This window comes from Octopus sinensis, linkage group LG15 (assembly GCF_006345805.1).
Source record: "Octopus sinensis linkage group LG15, ASM634580v1, whole genome shotgun sequence".
Classification (NCBI taxonomy): domain Eukaryota; kingdom Metazoa; phylum Mollusca; class Cephalopoda; order Octopoda; family Octopodidae; genus Octopus; species Octopus sinensis.
In genome coordinates, this window is record NC_043011.1 from 39808381 (window position 1) to 39827823 (window position 19443).

Genomic DNA, 19443 nt, shown 5'->3' on the forward strand with positions numbered 1-19443 from the left:
TATTTACGTGCCACCGGCACAGGTGCCAGGGGAGGCTGGCAGCAGCCACGATCAGTTGTTATTTTTTATGTGCCACCGGCACAGAAACCAGTCAGAGTGGCGCTGGCATCGGCCACATTCAGATGGTGCTTTTTACGTGCCACTGGCACAGGTATCACAACTACAATTTCCATTTGATATTTATTTTGATGTTGATGTACTTGACTCAATAGTCTCCTCAAGCACAGCAGGTCGTTCTGCAATCCAAGGTAGTTTGGATGGGCTGGGGCTATGCGAAAACTGGTGCAGGAAGCAGCCATGAACTCACATTATTGTGAGGCCCAACGTTCGAAGGTCATGCTTGACTACCTCATCCCATGTCTTCCTGGGTCTACTTCTCCCCTGGATACCTTCAACTGTTTGGGAGTGGCACTTTTTCACACATCTCTCCTCATCCATTCGCAGTACATGACCATACCAGTGCAAACGTCTCTCTTGCATACCACATCTGATGCTTCTTATGTCCAGCATTTCTCTCAGGGCGCTTACACTCTGTCGTGTGTGCACACTGACATTACACATCCAGCAGATCATGCTAGCTTCATTTCTTTCAAGCTTGCGCATGTCCTCTGCAGTCACAGCCCATGTTTCACTACCATGAAGCATGGCAGTCCGCACACATGCATCGTACAATCTACCTTTCACTATGAGCGAAAGACTCTTTGTCATCTGTAGGGGTAGAAGCTTTCTAAACTTTGCCCAGGCTATTCGTATTCTAGTGGTGACACTCTCTGAGCATCCACCTCCACTACTAACTTGGTCACCTAGGTAGCAGAAAACTATCAACTACTTCTAGTTTCTCCCCTTGGAGTGTGATGGAACCTGTTTTCTGAGTATCTGTGGTGTCTAGTGCCTCTGTGCATGTGGCACATGAAAGCTATCATGTATATATATATATGTATATATATATATATATATATAAAATGTTAGTAGTAATATATGTGTGAAAAGGTTGAATTATATTTCATTAAGGACAAATCAAAATACATATATGTATATATATTTATATATATCATCATCATCATCCTCGTTTAACATCTGCTTTCCATGCTGGCATGGGTTGGACGGTTTGACTGAAGGCTCCAATCTGATCTGGCAAAGTTTCTACAGCTGGATGCTATTCCTAATGCCAACCACACCAAGAGTATATTGGGTGCTTTTAACGTGCCAAAGACACGAGGTCCTGTCAGGCAGCACTGGCATTGATTATGCTCAAATGGTGATTTTTAAGTTCTACCGGCACGAGTGCCAATCAGGTTGTGCTGTCATCGGCCATGACAATGACTTCACTTGACTCAACTAGTCTTCGCAAGTGCAGTTTATTGCCCAATGATTGAAGGGTTATATATTGTTGTTGGCATCCTTTTTGTCTTGGGAGACAATGGAGTTGTGTATAAAATAATCTAGTCCGGCTTTTACATTTCATGTCCTAATACATCTCTTGCTGTAGCTGTATAGTCCTATCCTGGACGAACACTCCCTCTGGCAGGTGCCGCAAATGTAGCGAAGACTTATATATATATATATATTATATATATATATATATTATATATATATACACACACACTTACATACATATACCTATGTGTGTAGGTTTGGGTGTGGGTGTATATGGATCTGTGTGTGTGTGTATATATATATATATATATATATATATATATATATATATATGTAGGTCCCGGGTTGAGTCGGGGTTAACCACAGTAAATAGCAGAGTAAATTAATTTATTTTAACCACAATACATAGCAGAGTAAATTAATTTATTTTATAGAAGGAGCTTCTACAGGACTAGAACTGTTTCATTCAAATGAAACCATCAAGAAGCTTCCTGATGATTTCATTTGAATGAAACAGTTCTAGTCCTGTAGAAGCTCCTTCTATAAAATATATATATATATATATATATATATATATATACACATACATTTACATACTTATGTCTCTGTGTGTATGTATGTGCGCAGGTGTGGGTAGGTGTGTGTATGTGTGTGGATCTATTCATGTGTATACATAAGCAGAGAAGACATACATACAGTCACATGGAAATGCATGCAAATACACACAAATGGACAAGTGGAGACAAATATAAAGATAGGCAAACACAAACGGTTATATATGTGCATACACACATACCCCTTTCCTCCCCCACACACATCTGTATATAGATATGCATATTCATGATGGTGGCTATATCATGTCAAATGACACCTGTCTCATGTGACATCTGTACATCACTGGATTAAAGTGTTGTGTGATTGTATGACAAATATTCCTCTCCTTGACCCTTCAGTATCTAAACCGACCATACCAGGCCCAAATATTTGACCTGTCTTATGCTCAATCCAGTCAGATCTGGCCTGTTGCACCTACCTTACAATGTCATTCTAAAAATAAGCAGCCATATCATTGAATCCTTGAAGCTATGAGATAATGAAGGATTACTTCAAACCAATGTAAATAGATAAGCTGACTTTGGACAGAGTAATCTGAATGCTGAATGGTTAAAGCAGTGGTTGTTGACCTTGTTTTACTTATGGACCCTTTTGGTTCCAATTTTATTCTAGAGGGCTCCCAAAGCCATTTGATGTTTAAAAAACACTAGTTTTATGACAAAATATTAGCAGGACTGGCTGAGTGGTAAGTAGCTTGCTTACCAGCCACATGGTTCCGGGTTCAGTCCCACTGCATGGCACCCTGGGCAAGTGTCTTCTATTATAACCTCGGGCCGACCAAAGCCTTGTGAGTGGATTTGGTAGATGGAAACTGAAAGAAGCCCATCGTATATATATATATATATATATATATGTTTGTGTGTGTGTGTGTGTCCCCCAACATCGCTTGACAACTAATGCTAGTGTGTTTACGTCCCCGTAACTTGGCGGTTTGGATAAAGAACCCGATAGAATAAGTACTTGGCTTACAAAGAATAAGACCGGGGGTCAATTTGCTCAACTAAAGGCGGTGCTCCAGCATCAGTCAAAATGACTGAAACAAGTAAAAGAGTAAAGAGAAACAAGTAAAAGGAATTGTATTAAAAAAATTTTGTCAAGATATTTTATGCATTGCAGAAGTATTATCAATTTATTGCAAATAAACTTTAAACTTATATGGACACGCCTGGGAGCTATTTGGACCCCAGTTGAGAATCGTTAAAGTATGTTTAGCTAAATATCCAGTGACGATAATGAGGGAGGGGACTGAGAACTATTTCAGCAGTAGCCTTTTATATTAGAGTGATTCTAGACTTTTCCAGTTAAAGGATAGCCACGAGTCGATAGGAGTTTCATTAAGGAATTACCCCTTCTCTGAGAGGTTTTTCTGCATGCCCTGACCAGTGCTAAGGAAGTGGTATACAAAATTTTCAAATCTGACCTCTCAATTTATGGTATCACTTTCTCCAACTCTAGCACCCCAGTAAAAGATATCTCTGTGTCTTCTATTTGTAATCAGATTAATCATACATACATACATACCCAGGCCTTTTCCCCATTTTTTTTTTAGGAGAGGGTAACCACAACAAAACATACCAGGCATTTCATTCATTTCCCAGCTCAAAGAAGTGAGCTCCGTTCTATGCTCGGGTCAAGGCATAGAATGCAACCCCCAATATCAGTAGTGGGGCCCAACAGCATATGCTGGTTTACCCCCATCGCATCATGCTGGTTTCGTACCCCTTTGAGCAACAACAAATTCACTCATCCATCCACAAACACTCTCCAAGCTTTCCTATCATTTATAAACTCTCTTGCCCCTCTCACTCCAACACTTCTACTCACCAAAGTTTTCCTCTTTCCATCCATCTACACAAACCAAGGTCTGCCTCTGGTTCTGCTGCCTACCACTTCTGCCTTCATCACCCTCCTTATCATCCATTCCTCATCCATCCTCTCCATATATTTCTAATATTGATGGAAAACACATACGTTTTCAACACCAATGTGAATTATGGGGTAATTATTTAACACCCTAACCTGTGAGAATTTAGATTTAAAGGTTATATCTATAATGTTGTGGTATTTTTATATCATTTATTAAATAAGTTATAAACTATGAAACATAAGACAAAACAGAAAAAAAAACAGGCTGTTTTTATCAAATAACTAAAATGATATAAAAGAAATAGACTATAAAAATACTATAAAAAAATCAGAAATATCTTTGTTTACCAGTTCAAAAAGCTAGAATACATCAAAGTTAAAACTAAAATATTGAACATCTAATGCAACTAAACAAATAACTATTTTAACCCATTTGCTATGATATTTCTGTGGAAATATAGTGCCATTGTTTCAATTGATTTTGAAATTAACGAAGAATTTAGTGAAATAACTTAGCTGATGTTTAGAACATGAACTCAAACAAATTTTTAAAGGAAGGCTTTAATCTAGCTCACATTAAATTTGTATGTTTTAATGTTTTAAGTAAAAGCGGGAAGTTTGTATAACAGAACGAGGGTTGGTCTCAGACTGGTTGGCATCAAAACAGTTAAAAGAAATAAACTCAATTAGATACATAACCCTTTCTTTTTCGAGAATTAAGCATTGTTTAATTATAAACTCTAAGTTAATTTAGCATGAAGGTTCCTTTAAATGAAATAAAAATTATACTGTGAAGGATTGAAAAATTTATCCCTACAAAAATTATAAAAGAAATGCTGCAACTATAGGAGTTACTTAAACATTAAAAAAATACAAATACAAAATTTACTAAAAATCTTGTTCATAGAAACAGAATTGCTTTTATCAATTTCTTCTGTGCCAGTTTGTGTAATGAAAAAAATGCAAACACAGATTCAATCATATATATATATTTTCTTTTACTTGTTTCAGTCATATGACTGCGGTCATGCTGGAGCACTGCCGTTAGTCAAACAAATTAATGCCAGGACTTATTCTTTGTAAGCCTAGTACATATTCTATCAGTCTCTTTTGCTGAACTGCTAAGTTATGGGGATGTAAACACAGAAACATCGGTTGTCAAACGATGGTGGGGGAACAAACACAGATACACAGACACATATATATATGATGGGCTTCTTTCAGTTTCTGTCTACCAAATCCACTCACAAGACTTTGGTCAGCCTGAGGCTATAGCAGGGGGTACTTGCCCAAGGTGCCACACAGTGAGACTGAACCCAGAATCATGTGGTTGGAAAGCAAGCTTCTTACCACACAGCCACACCTGTGCCTATATATATATAATAAATATTTAGCGCTTATCAAATATATATATATATATATATATATATATATATATATATATATATATATATAGGTCCCGGGTTGATTCGGGGTTAACCACAGTAAATAAGGTACTCAATACATAGCAGAGTAAATTAATTTATTATATAGAAGGAGCTTCTACAGGACTAGAACTGTTTCATTCAAGAGAAATCATCAGGAAGCTTCCTGATGATTTCTCTTGAATGAAACAGTTCTAGTCCTGTAGAAGCTCCTTCTATATAATAAATATATATATATATATATATATATATATATATATATATGCATGCATTGGTGTGTGTGGGTATATATGTGCTTGTGTTGCCTTGTCCTGACATTGTGTGACAATTGTAAACAAACACAACTGTTATTCAACTGGTAGCCTTTGTTTACAATATTCCATGAAAACATATCTGGACATGGGGAAATTCCTTACTTGGAAACAAGTGAGAGATGAGGAGAATAAGGGCATCTAGCAGCAGATAATCTGCCTCTGTGAATTCTCTCCAAAACATGCAAGCAGAGAAAAGTGAACATTAAATTGATGAAGAGGAGGAGAATTTGTAATCTGGATGTATTGCATTTATGTACTTTATGGGGGATGTTCCTACCTTATCTGTGTCTATGTATGCATGACCGTGTGTGTGTGTGTGTTGTGTGTGTGTGCATGTGTATGTGTGTGTGTGTGTGTACAAAGGTAGACTTGTAGGTAGGCTGATGAATGAGTCCACCATGCAGACATATGCATACATATATCCAAACACAAATATCTACATGAAAGATACATATATACAAGAGTACAAACAATATACACACACACATATACACATCATACAAAGATATATATATATATATATATATATATATATATATATACACAGACTCATTCATACACACATATACATACATACATATATATATAAACACACACATATATCTATATATATATACACACACACACGAGAACACATATTGAACTATCATGCCAGCTTTTAAACAGCTGTGTTCATTTTGAAAGGACATCTAGGAGATACCTGCCGTGAATACAATAACAAAATAATTCAATGTAATGCAACTCAGGTGGATAATGAAAGGAGAAAAAAAAGGAAAACGACATAAACAATCTGCACCAAAAAATTGGACAGTCCGATCTCATCAATAAGCTTGCAGCCCACCGAGATCTTATGAAAGAAATGAGAAATTTCAGAAAGATTCTACACGACTAGGAAATTAATAAACTTTGAAACATGAGCTCAAAAAAGCGTATGAAAATACTATAAGCCAGCGTTAATCACAAGTTTGTTTCTAATCTGCTTGTTGTGGGTGGTATGCTCCCCCCCTGGGGGTAGGGGTAAAAAGATCGAGGGTTTAAGAAAAGTGGGGTGACCAAAACAGGGAACCACTGTACTAGAGGATGAAGAAAAACAATATTTATAGAAAAAGAGCTCCTTTCAGTTAAAGATTTGGAAATAAAATCTTCCTGTTTTATACTAGTTTCAGTTATTGGACTGTGATTATGCTTTTTTTAAAAAGTTTGGTACTTATTATATTGAATTCTTTTACTCCCTTTCCCTCTCTTGTGTCCTGGCATATTCATGCCTTTGACTAATCATGGCTTGTTCCTCCTCCTTTTATTTCTGTCTCTCGCAACATCACCCAGGTCTTTCTCGCTCTGCACACTCATTCTCTTCTTCATCCAGTTGAACATCTTCATTCTCTGCCTTCTTCTCGCTCTACTTCCATCATCATCATTGTTCGACCGTGGTCGAGACAATGGAATTTACCATGCTACGCCAGACTTCACGGTCCATCATGGCATTACAGAGGTCCTGTTGCTGGATGCCTGTATCCCTGGAGATTACATCAGGGTAGGAGAGTGTGCGCCCTCTGGTATTGCGAGTAGATGGCTTCCAGAGGAGAAGAGTAGAAATTACCTCAGCTCAGTCTCCACCATGTAATGCTCCATTCTGTCATCTTCTCTGAGAAAATGACCAACAAATCTCCACTGTCTCTCTCTGATAGTATCCACCAACTGTCTCTTCATTTTCATCTTCTTCAACACTTCCACATTCGTCACCCTCTGTACCCAAAAGATTCTAAGCATTTTTCTGTAAAACCACATTTCTGCAGCTTTGAGTCTCTTCTTCATGACTTTGCTTATCGTTCAAGACTCACATCCATACATTAGCACCAACCAGATGTAGCACTTCAATAGTCTTTTCTTGACTTCCATTCCAATTCTTTTTGCACAAAAAATGCTCCTCATATCCATAAAAGTCTTCTTTGCTAATCCAATTCTGCATTTGATGTCCTTATCTGACCTTCCATCTGATGTTATCCAACTTCCCAGATATACGAAACTGTCCTTCTACTCTATCCCAGTTCCATTCACCGTCAAGCAATATGTGGATACCTGTGCTTTCTTGATACAGACCATTGAGAAGGTTTTCTGGCATTTACTGAACTGTTAAATTACAGGGACGTAAACAAACCAGCACCGTCTGTCAAGCAGTGGTGGTGGATGGAGACAAAGACACAGACACACATAAACATAGATACTATGGGCTGCCACAGTTTCTCTCAGCCAAATTCACTCACAAGGCATTGGTTAGCCTGGGCTATTATAGTAAAAGACAGTTGCCCAAGGTGCTGTGCATTGAGTTTGAACCTGAAACCACATGGTTGCAAAGTGAGCTTCTTTACGCACAGTTGTGTTGGTAAAATTTTATTAAGAACACATCATGGAGAGGCGCAAACAAGAAAGAATATTTCCCCAACATCAAGAATAAAACTTATGTAAATGATGCTGAGACTTTCACTAAAGTTCTGTAAAAGCACCAAGAAGGGACATGACTGATACAGGTAGAAGAGATCGAGGTTCAACAGAAAGTCACTAATATGTAAATTTTAAAAGAACTATGGGAGGTCAGATTGACATGTGACATTGATTTGCCAAATCAAGGACAAATCTTATAGCCAAGAATGAAAACATTGACTTGGCAGAAAACTAGAGGCTTGCTGCTTGCCAAAACATTAAACACAGACTTGATACATTACACAAACTGACTCAACCATTTCCTCTAAGACAATTGTTAGTCCAAGAATATAATGACTGATAAGCTGCAAAGCAGAAAGAAAGAACTGTGGGGATGTGCCAAACACTTTCTGTTGATATAAGGATGATATTTGGCCAAAAGATATGCTCGTATTTCATAGTTGAGTGTTGAAAAAACTGCTTCCCAAATCTTTACAAGAATGATCTCTCTATCTTCCCTATTCTGCACCATGAGTGCTACAAATACCTAGATATTGGAAACATATCATACAAAAGCATTATGGACAAAAACAGAGGTGGTGGAGTGTCAAACAATATTTTACCATATTTTAAAAAAATATGGTAATCTGATATTTCCACTTTACACGACAATAATCTCATAATGTATTCCAATGCAAATACACCAACATTTGGGATATCTGACTGGTCTGTAGGGATATTCTACATGAATATTAAAATCTGCAGGAGTTTGACATCAACTAGAGGCTCCCTCAGAAACAGTGGCAATGGCAGGACCAATCTCAAAAGAAGAAAAGAAGAATCTTTTAGTGCTATATAGTATCCTCAAGAAAGACTGTCCAGGGATAAATACCCCATCGTTTCTAAACACAAACAAAACTAGTGGAACATTCCCCAATCAAAACTTGTGCTAAATGCCACCATAATATGCCTGATATAGTTCTTTGAGACAGAAAAGAAAAATTAGGTAAAGTCATAGAGGTTAGCTGCCTGGCAGATGTAAACTTTTCTTTCAACATTTGTGACAAAGAACATATTTATAAACAACTGTGTTGAAGCCTACAACCTGTTAGCCTGCTTCTTCCAGATTATGAATTTACATTTATACCAATAATTTTGGTAAATGCTTAATCTAGAAAAGCTAGGATTTTCAGGCAAAGAAAGAGACCAGCTAACACACTATACAAACCTGTTAAGTGGAATAGTAAAATATACAAGATTTTTGTTCAGTTCAACATGAAATTCTAATTACTGTTATTATCCAAATTCTAATGATGAAGCTTTGTTTCATTGCTAAAACCACCTCCTTTATAGAAAGAACTGAAATAATTAAAAAAAGAAAAATATGTGCACAGACATTCACAAACACAGACATGTGTGTTTTATACATACCAATCCTATGACTAGCATCCGGCAGATGCCAGGGCCGCCTCGACTGGCTTCCGTGTCGGTGGCACATAAAAAGCACCATCCGAATCGTAGCCGAAGCCAGTGCTGCCTCGACTGGCTTCCATAAAATGCACCATCCGAATTGTGGCCGATGCCAGCGCCGCCTCGACTGGCTTCCGTGTCGGTGGCACGTAAAAAGCACCATCCGAATCGTAGCTGAAGCCAGTGCCGCTTCAACTGGCTTCCATAAAATGTACCAATCCGACCGTGGCCGATGCCAGCCTCGCCTGGCACCAGTGCAGGTGGCACGTAAAAAGCACCCACTACACTCACGGAGTGGTTGGCGTTAGGAAGGGCATCCAGCTGTAGAAACGTTGCCAGATAAGACCGGAGCCTGGTGCAGCCTTCTGGCTTCCCAGATCCCCGGTCGAACCGTCCAACCCATGCTAGCATGGAGAACGGACGTTAAACGATGATGATGATACATACATACACTGCATTACATTATATTAGTTTACAGACATGCACACAGATGCACGTGTTCACGTTTATATAGATGCATGCAGTGATACACAAGTTTATTACTTTTACTTGCCAAGATATCAGTTACTTAAGGCAATTAGATTTGGTCATATGAAAATAAGAATGTTAAAGTGACAGACAGACTTGTCACTTTAACCTAGTGTTATGTGGATCACTGAAATCTAATATCATAAGCATCACTTAAAACTAGTTTTATATTTCAGGAAATAAAACTATAAATATTCTTTTCTACTCTAGGCACAAGGCCCGAAATTTTGGGAGAGTTGGGGTAGATTAGGTCAACCTCAGTGTGCAACTGGTACTTAATTTATCAACCCCGAAAGGATGAAAGACAAAGTCGGCCTCAGCAGAATTTGAACTTGGAACGTAGTGACAGGCAAAATACTGCTAAGCATTTCAGACCAGTGTATAAAACAGTAATAAAGAGGGGGAGAGTGAGAGAAAGAAAGAGAGAGAAGGGGGCATGTATAAAATACAAATTTGTGTATCCACCTTGATGTATATATAATAGACTCTGTGAATAATAGTTGTAATTGTTTTGGTATCTTTTGGCTTTCAGTAATTATAAGAAATTTATTGCTTATCAATACGATTACGATGTATATTACTAGTGTTAAAATAATTGTGAGAATAAACAGAGAATGATTATGGAAACAGATTGTGCTCTAAGTAGAGAATGTGCATCTTGAAATCCTAGCTATTCTCACTGAGTCATAAATTAAACACATTGGTACAACTCACTATTATTTAGTTTGTAAATGTATATACATAAAGCTATGTAGTTCACATTTATGTAATATATAAATGGTGGGTGTGGACTTGGTTATGTAGGTAAGAAGTTGGTTTCACAAACACGTGATTTCAGGTCTAGACTGAGCAATACCTTGTGAGAGAATTTGGTAGATAGAAGCTGTGTGGAGGCCCACCATGTGTGTGTGTGTGTATAGACATGCATGTAATTAGACATATATATATGTGCATTAAATGTGTAAATTAAAAGTATTATTTTGGAACATTGCTTAAATACTAACAATTTCATGACTTTGGATCCATGGGGTTTATGATGCTTTTATAATAATATTAGCTGACCCTGTGCTGTCAAAAATGACGGCTAATTGTAGTATTTTATATATAAATAAGGTGCAAAATAAGGTACATAATAATCACACATACAAACATTCACAAAGTTGAAACGCTGATGTTTTTTTTCACCTCTTCCTTCCTTATTCATCTATCACCCCTTCCTTTCTCCATTGCTATTACTTTCTCTCACTCTCTCTCAGTCAGGACTATTACTCTCACTACTTCTCCTTCACTGAATTACTATTTTCTTTCCTCTCCCTTCACTTATACTACTCTTTCTCCTACTCTGTGATTTTGGACAAATATATATATATATATATACACACACAAATATATAAAAACACTACACTCATTATTATATTAGGAGATTACCATGAGAATCTGAAATGAAGTCAAAAGTGTGTGCTGGAAGCAGCCGTTTTTGCACATGTATCTTACAAAGGTTTCTAAAATGAAAGAATACAACAATAAGTGTTTCTTTCAAATTTTTGTTTCCTATTTTAAGAAGTATTCAGATAGTGAATATTCAAAAGAAAACCAGGCTTGGTTTACCAGCTGAAGATTGGAAATGAGCAACTTGGAGGACTGGAAATCGGAGCCTTTCATTTATAATGTATTAAGGAATACTCTACATTTGTATTGAGTGCAGTTATTCATTGCTTGCAGTGAATCAACAAAGATGTATGAAAAGCACCATTTGAGTGTGATCATTGCCAGTGCCACCTGAATGGCTCCTGTGCAAATGGCACACAAAAAGTACCATTTCAGCATGGTCATTGCCAGTGCCACCTGATTGGCCCTCGTGCCTGTGGAATGTAAAAAGCACACACTACACTCTCAGAGTGGTTGGCATTAAGAAGGGCTTCCAGCTGTAGAAACTCTGCCAGATCAGATTGGAACCTGGTGCAGCCTTCTGGTTTGCCAATCCTCGGTCAAACCATCGAACCCATGCAGGCATGGAGAGCAGAGGTTAAATGATGATGATGACGATAATTGTTAAAGACGACAACAAACGTTAAGGCAAGGAAAAACATCTCAAGTCATATTTATTATTGGAAAAAATTCAAAGTCTTACAGCTGTTTCTTATGGAATATCCCCGAGTGTGGGATATTCCATCATCAGGGGAAAATAGGAAAATGAGAAGGGTATATATAAAGGCGGCGAGCTGGCAGAAACGTTAGCACACCAGGCGAAATGCTTTGCGGTATTTCGTCTGCCGTTACGTTCTGAGTTCAAATTCCGCCAAGGTCGACTTTGCCTTTCATCCTTTCGGGGTCGATGAATTAAAGTACCAGTTACGCACTGGGGTCGATGTAATCGACTTAATACCTATGTCTGTCCTTGTTTGTCCCCTCTATGTTTAGCCCCTTGTGGGTAATAAAGAAATAGGTATATATTAGTGAAATGACAATGTAGACAAAGGGAGCAAAGGAATAAGGAAATGAAGAGAGAGAAGAAAAAAGAAGCATAAAAGTTACCTAGTGTAGATTACCTGTCAACTAAATCCCCATACTTGGTGTGTATGTGTGTGTGTGTGTGTATATCGCCATGTTGATTCGTTAGCTACTGCACGCATTTTTTTTCTCTCCTTCTTTCTGTGTTTTTCTCTCTCTGTGTATCTTTCTGTTGAAGAGCGTAGGCTCGAAACGTTAAAGACTTGTTTTATTTATATTTCCTGAGCGCCATACTAATACAATTGTTCGTTTGTTTTCCACCTGCCTTCGTCTTTTGTTTATTTTCATAAAGCTTCCCGTTATATATATATATATCTCTCTCTATATAAACGGCAGTTTGTCTGTGCGTGTTTCTGTGTGTCTGTTTGCTTGTACCCTCACCCTGACCACGGCTTTCAACCGATTCTGATGAAACTTGACACACACATAGCCCAATGTCATAATTCAAAACTAACGCAGCGAAAATTTTGAAAAGTTCCCCCAGTTCTGAAAAAAATCGATAAATTCGACATGGGGTCGAGAATTAGAAACACAAACCGCAAACTGTCTAGGGGACGCAACTCCACCTTTTTTAACTAAAAAAAAATTTACCATCATTTTCTTCCATTTTTTTGCTATTTTTGGCTATAACTCTCTAAAAATGCTTTATAGTTATTTCCCTTACAAACCTGAGCAACGCCGGGCGATACTGCTAGTATATATATATATATATATATATATATATTGTCAGTGGCTCATGCATCCAAAACAGAAGTACACACTAAAGGCTAGAGCAGTAGAGCAGTAATATATTTACATAAATATATGTCCAGTCATAGAGTGACCAATGGTTTTGCATCTATAAAGTGCTTAGCTCTATGGACGACTCATCAGACTCTAATGGCAGAGAGCATATAATACCTCCTTTAACCCTTTTGATACCAACCCGCCAAAACCGCCTCTGGCTCTATAGTACAAATGTCTTGTTTTCATAAGTATTGAATTAAAATCTTCCACCAAATCTTAGGTACAATTTATGTTCCCAACACTAGCTTAATGATAACAAAGTTATTTTACCAAATTCTTTGTTATATTTAAAATTAATTGAATGAAATACAGAACATCTCAAAATAAATACGGTAACGAAAGGGTTAAACAAGTGCTACATATACCTATTTCTTTATTACCCACAAGGGGCTAAAACACAAGGGGACAAACAAGGACAGACATAGGTATTAAGTCGATTACATCGACCCCAGTGCATAACTGGTACTTAATTTATCGACCCCGAAAGGATGAAAGGCAAAGTCGACCTCGGCGGAATTTGAACTCACAACGTAACGGCAGACGAAATACCGCTAAGCATTTTGCCCGGCATGCTAACGTTTCTGCCAGCTCGCCGCCTTAAAGTGCTACATATACCACTGAATCTGTTAAGTAATCAAAGTGTGTAAAGAAAGAGGTAAACAGATTCTGCCGACTAGGTCACAGTTTTATGAAAGTCTGCTGGAAAATCATTCTTATTCTCCAGACAAAGCAACATGTCATTCTTTGACTAGCATCAAATCCAGGAGAATATATCATTTGTCCTTTTAACGGTTTAGTTAAGAGGGGGGAAAGTCAACACGTTACTTTTACTGCTGCGATATTGGTAGGGGAGAAACGACAAGAAAATCCTGAAAACTTATGCATTGTTGCTCACCACTACCACTACTACGATCCTTATAAGTAACCTCATTAGGAGCTGGAGGTCAATAATGAAAAGAGGATCTGAAAAGAAATAAAGCAGCCTTCTAAGGTGTTTGTCAATGGACAGGGCTAGTATCGTATCTGGTGAAAGGCTTCCAACAATCACCTGCTTTGAACTACAGAAAATTGAAACCAGAGACTGAAGTTATGCTATGAATCCATGTAATTTATATGAGATAACCTTTTATACAGGAAGTTGACCATCTGAATTACAATAATCTGTAATCTAGAAGTATTGTTGTGTATGTGTAAGTGTGTAGGCATGTATATGTGTGTGTGTGAGTCTGTGTGTGTTTGCATGTGCATGCATCTATGTGTACATGTTAAATGTATGTATTTTTATGGGTGCATATTTGTGTGTGAATGTATTTACGTATAGTTGTGTATTAGCGTGTGCACATTCATAGTATGAGTATAATTATGTGCGTGTGAGTACGCATTTATTTATGCGTGTCTGCATGTGTACTTATGTGTGTGGGCACGTGTGAATGTGTATGTGTGTGCGTATGCAAGTATGTGTGTATTAATGTGCGAGAGAGAGAGAGTGAGAGAGAGAGAAGGGAGAAAAGAGAGACAAGAAAATTAGCAAATATAAATGCCACCAATATGGCTGAAGGGAGAACAAACTCAGGGCAGTGTTCTGCATACTAAATACATAGGCACATATTTAATATAGCGAGTTTACAAAAAAAAAAAACTTTGATTAACTCTGATTATCCAAGTGTGTAGTAGATAAAAGCATCCCTTCTGGGTGTTTAGAATATTAAACCAACAAGAAAGAAAATCATTCCAACAATATGATTAAAATATAGAAAAACGAATAGGTGAAAGCATTGTTTATATTTCGGTCTTATTAACTCTGTTGTTACTGTATTTCTGCTGAAATACACAGCCTTTGTTTCATTAAATTTTGGAAATAATACAGAATTTATTAAAATAGCTTGGCCATTATTATGCTGGTCGTTGGAAACATGAATTAATGAGATCTCAATGGAAGATTTTAAAATTGGTTCACTTTAAAGCAAAGTTTGTATCACAGAAGTAGGGATGATCTCAGGCAGGTTAGTACCAACAGGGTAAAACTTACTCAGCAAAGAATATTCTACCCAGGTAAGGCGGGGCGAGCTGGCAGAAATGTTAGCTTGCCAGGCAAAATGCCTTAACAGATGTTGCTACTCCAAATCAGTGCAGATCTGCCTGGAAACAGTAATGTCTAAGAAGTAGTTTCATACACCTCAAAGCTCCAGGACTCACGAACTAAGACCCCAATTACAGATGTAGGACTCTAACAGTTTATCAGTTCCTGCCCAGGATTGTGTTTGCTTAGCATCCTTAAAAGGATGACAGGCAAAGTTAACTTCGAGGGCATTTGTTGCCACAGATATTGCTACGAGAACACACAAAAACAGAACAGAGACCACAAGGCATCTTGCACAGTCTTCTAATAGTTCCACTAAACCAGTAGTTCTCTTTGATTACTATTCTATTTCTGGTAGGCCCCCATAAAAAGTAAATTAACTGTAAAGTTGCCTTCTCAAGTTATCCAACTCATAAAGCTAGTTTCCAGGGGACATAAATTCCCTACCTGGATTGGACACCAGTCCATTGCAGGCTTACTTATTTTTGCCAAGTGAGTGGGCTGGAGCAAAATTAAATGAAGAGCTTTGCTTGAAAACACAATGTGTTGCTTGGGCCAGGAATTGAAATCACAATCTTACAATCATGAGTCCATCACCTTAACCACTGAGCCCTGTGTCTCCATTCCATGTTTGAAAATTAGTTTTATAGATGCTTCTTTCAAAATTCTTATTTTGTTTTTGATACATTAACCGTTTTGATACCAACCCAACTGAAACTGCCTCTGGCTCTGAGTACAAATGTCTTATTTTCGTAAGTTTTGAATTAAAATCTTCCACCAAACCTTAGTCACAATTTATGTTCCTAACACTAGCTGCATGATAACTAAGTTATTTTCTAAATTCTTTGTTATATTTAAAATTAATTGAAAGAAACACAGAGCATCTCAAAAGAAATATAGTAATGAAAGGGTTAAAATATATAATAGAGAAACAATTCTTAACCGTTTTGATACCAACCCAGCTGAAACTGCCTCTGGCTCTAAGTACAAATGTCTTCATTTCATAAGTTTTGAATTAGATTCTTCCACCAAACTTTAGTCACAATTTATGCATCTAACACTAGCTGAATGATAACTAAGTTATTTTACTAAAATTCTTTGTTATATTTAAAGTAATTGAAAGAAACACAGAGCATCTCAAAATAAATACAATAATGAAAGGGTTAACTTGTGTAGGTTGAACTATGTAAAATGTTAGAGAAAGAAATCAACCTGTTTCATGCAATAAATACACTGAAAGCGACTTTTCTTAATGGACCTTTAAAATACTACAGTATACCCCTAATTTACTATTTTGTTTGTGTGGATCCCCAAAAGTCCTACAAGGACACACACACACCTCTGCCCCCAGGAGTCATAAGGACCCTGGTTGAAAACCACTGCACAAACCTGTTGCCTCTGGAAGGTAACTTATACATCAACCTCAAAAGGACAAAAAGAAAACTTAACCTTAGTGGGATTCGAACACAGACAATCAGAGCAAATACTGCAAGGTAGACTGTCTCTAATGCTCTAATGACTCTGCCAATTTTCCAAATATAAAATAAAGTAAAAATAGAAATAAACAAAAGGTGTAGCTGTGTGGTTAAAAAGCTTGCTTCCCAACCATGTGGCCTTGGATTCAATCCCACTGTGTGGAACCTTGGTCAAGTGCCTTCTGCTACTGCGCTGGGCCAGCCAATATCTTGTGAATGGACTTGGTAGACGGAAACTAAAAGAAACTGTCATATAACCATGTAACCACACATGCACTGTTGGTTATATTCTACCTCTTCTGGACTTTTCCGTTTTCCTTTCTGATGAGGAGCTATGCTTGGAACGTCAAAACCCCTCTCTTTTTCCCACCTTTAACCAAGCACCTAACTAAAAAAATTCCAGGTGCATGTCCTCTTGTTTTGCATGCTTGATTATTCAATTTGACTATACATGTGTGTGTGTAAGGCATCAAGCTGGCAGAAACATTAGCATGCTTAGCAGTATTTTGTCTGCCGTTACATTCTGAGTTCAAACTGCGACGAGGTCTACTTTGCCTTTCATCCTTTCAGGGTCGATAAATTAAGTACCAGTTATGCACTGGGGTCAATGTAATCATCTTAATCCCTTTGTCTGTCCTTATTTGTCCCCTCTATGTTTAGCCCCTTGTGGGCAATAAAGAAATAAGAAGCATTAGCATGCCAGGCAAAATGCTCAGCAGTATTTCATTTGCTGCTACATTCTGAGTTCAAATTCCGCTGACGTCGACTTTGCCTTTCATCCTTTCGAGGTCAATAAATTAAGTACCAGTTGTGTAATTGGGTCGATCTAATCAACTGGCCCACTCCTCCCCTAAAATTTCGAGCACCTTGTCCCTAGAGTAGAAAAGTGTGTGTGTGTGTGTGTGCGTGCATGTGCTTTCTGCCTGTGGGTGTCACCCTCTCAGTGCTTGGGAACCAGTGTTGGTTTGTGAACATCGTGATGACTTAGCAGCTCAGCAAAATAAACCAATAAAATAAATATCAGGCTTTACAAAAAAAAGTAAGTACTGGGACCGATTCAGTTGACTAAGAACCTCCAAGGCAGTGCCCCAGCATGGCCATAGTCCAATGAATGAAACAAGCAAGATGTAGACAATAATAAAACATACTTACTGTTCTTTCTAAAGGCACGCCCTGAGTTTCAGTCTTAACTTTGCTGTAAAAATTATATTGTAAAGTCTCTGAGTGACTACTGTTAGATATATTCAAAAATAAATAAATAGAATTTGGTATATTTTCAACTGTAGCTGTTGCATTGATGAGCTTGGCTTGCGGTGGAACGCGGTGAGAAGACGGCCCGCCAGCATAACGGATTACGGCACCAACAACCAAACCTGAAACACAAGACAAAAGAGAAAAAAATGAAAGACTTCGCTTAAATCATCTGGTTATTATTATCAGTGTCAACAGTCTTAGTCGTAATCATGTATCACTACTGTCATTATGGTCATCATCATTAGCATCATCATCATCACAATCAGCATCAACAGTATCAAGTGTCACTGCTATCATCACTATCATCATCACCCTTATCATTGTTATCATCACTGATATTATCATCACCACTTGTTATTGCTATCATCATAAACATCATCGTCAATATCATCACCACCATCATCATTGTTATCATCCCCACCACTAACTTCACCATCAACAGCATCATCACTATCATCACTATTGTCATCATTATTTCTTAATCCCATTTCATACAAACATCAATTGTAGTATGTATCTTGGCGTGTAATCCATACACACCCACACACCCATTAAACACACATACACACACACACACCATCTTGCACTGCCCTGTATCACAAGCATTCCAGCAGGCAAGGAGGTTCATCCACATCCTGCTCATAAAGGTTCAACTGAAATTGACCCTCAGTTCCACCACTGACATGGAAGACTACACGCTTGATTGATCCGCTAGAAATAGCGACCAAATTCAACCAAACCATACTGCATTGTTTTAAATAAGGAAAGGACACATTAGATGCTGTAGTCGTTCATACTCCTCAAAATATGAGATGGGCATGGATGGGACACCTTCGATGATAGGTCTGCTCAATCAGGAATGATCAGGAGCTAAACAGCAACAACAACACTGATAGCAACAATATAAAAAGTCACTCCTATAATTGTGAGTCATCATCATCGTTTTAATGTCTGCTTTTCCATGCTTGCATGGGTTGGACAGAGTTTAGTGAAACAGATTTTCTACAACTAAATGCCATTGCTGTTGCCACACAAGCTCATATTTCCCCTATGAATATTTCTGCTTCTGTAAGAAACCACAAATTTTTATCAGTTCCACATTTCTTCACTCCCACTGTATGTGTGTGTGTGTGTCTGTGTGTGCATGTGAGAGAGAGAGAGAGAGAGAGAGAGAGAGAGTGGGAATTTCAATGAAAGATCGATTAGTAGATGGATACATGGATGGGTGGACAGATAGAGTGATACATAAAAAGCTAGATGGCTAGACAGAGAGACAGATAAATGGCACTCTGTCACTTACGATGACAAGGTTTCCAGCTGAT

General features: G+C 37.8%; 1 protein-coding gene across 10 annotated transcripts in view; it reads right to left on the bottom strand.

Moving 5' to 3' along the window:
* LOC115220012 (sodium/hydrogen exchanger 9) overlaps positions 1-19443 on the bottom strand; it is a 230565-nt gene that overhangs the window by 128297 nt on the left and 82825 nt on the right. For all 10 annotated transcript variants that reach the window (XR_005002216.1, XR_005002215.1, XR_005002212.1 and 7 more), the window contains exon 2: positions 18020-18240. Coding sequence is in view for 5 of the 10 variants with exons in the window: in XM_029790317.2 (XP_029646177.1) it covers positions 18020-18240 (221 nt within the window). In the remaining 5 variants the exon portion in view is untranslated. The remainder of the gene's footprint in view (positions 1-18019; positions 18241-19443) is intronic.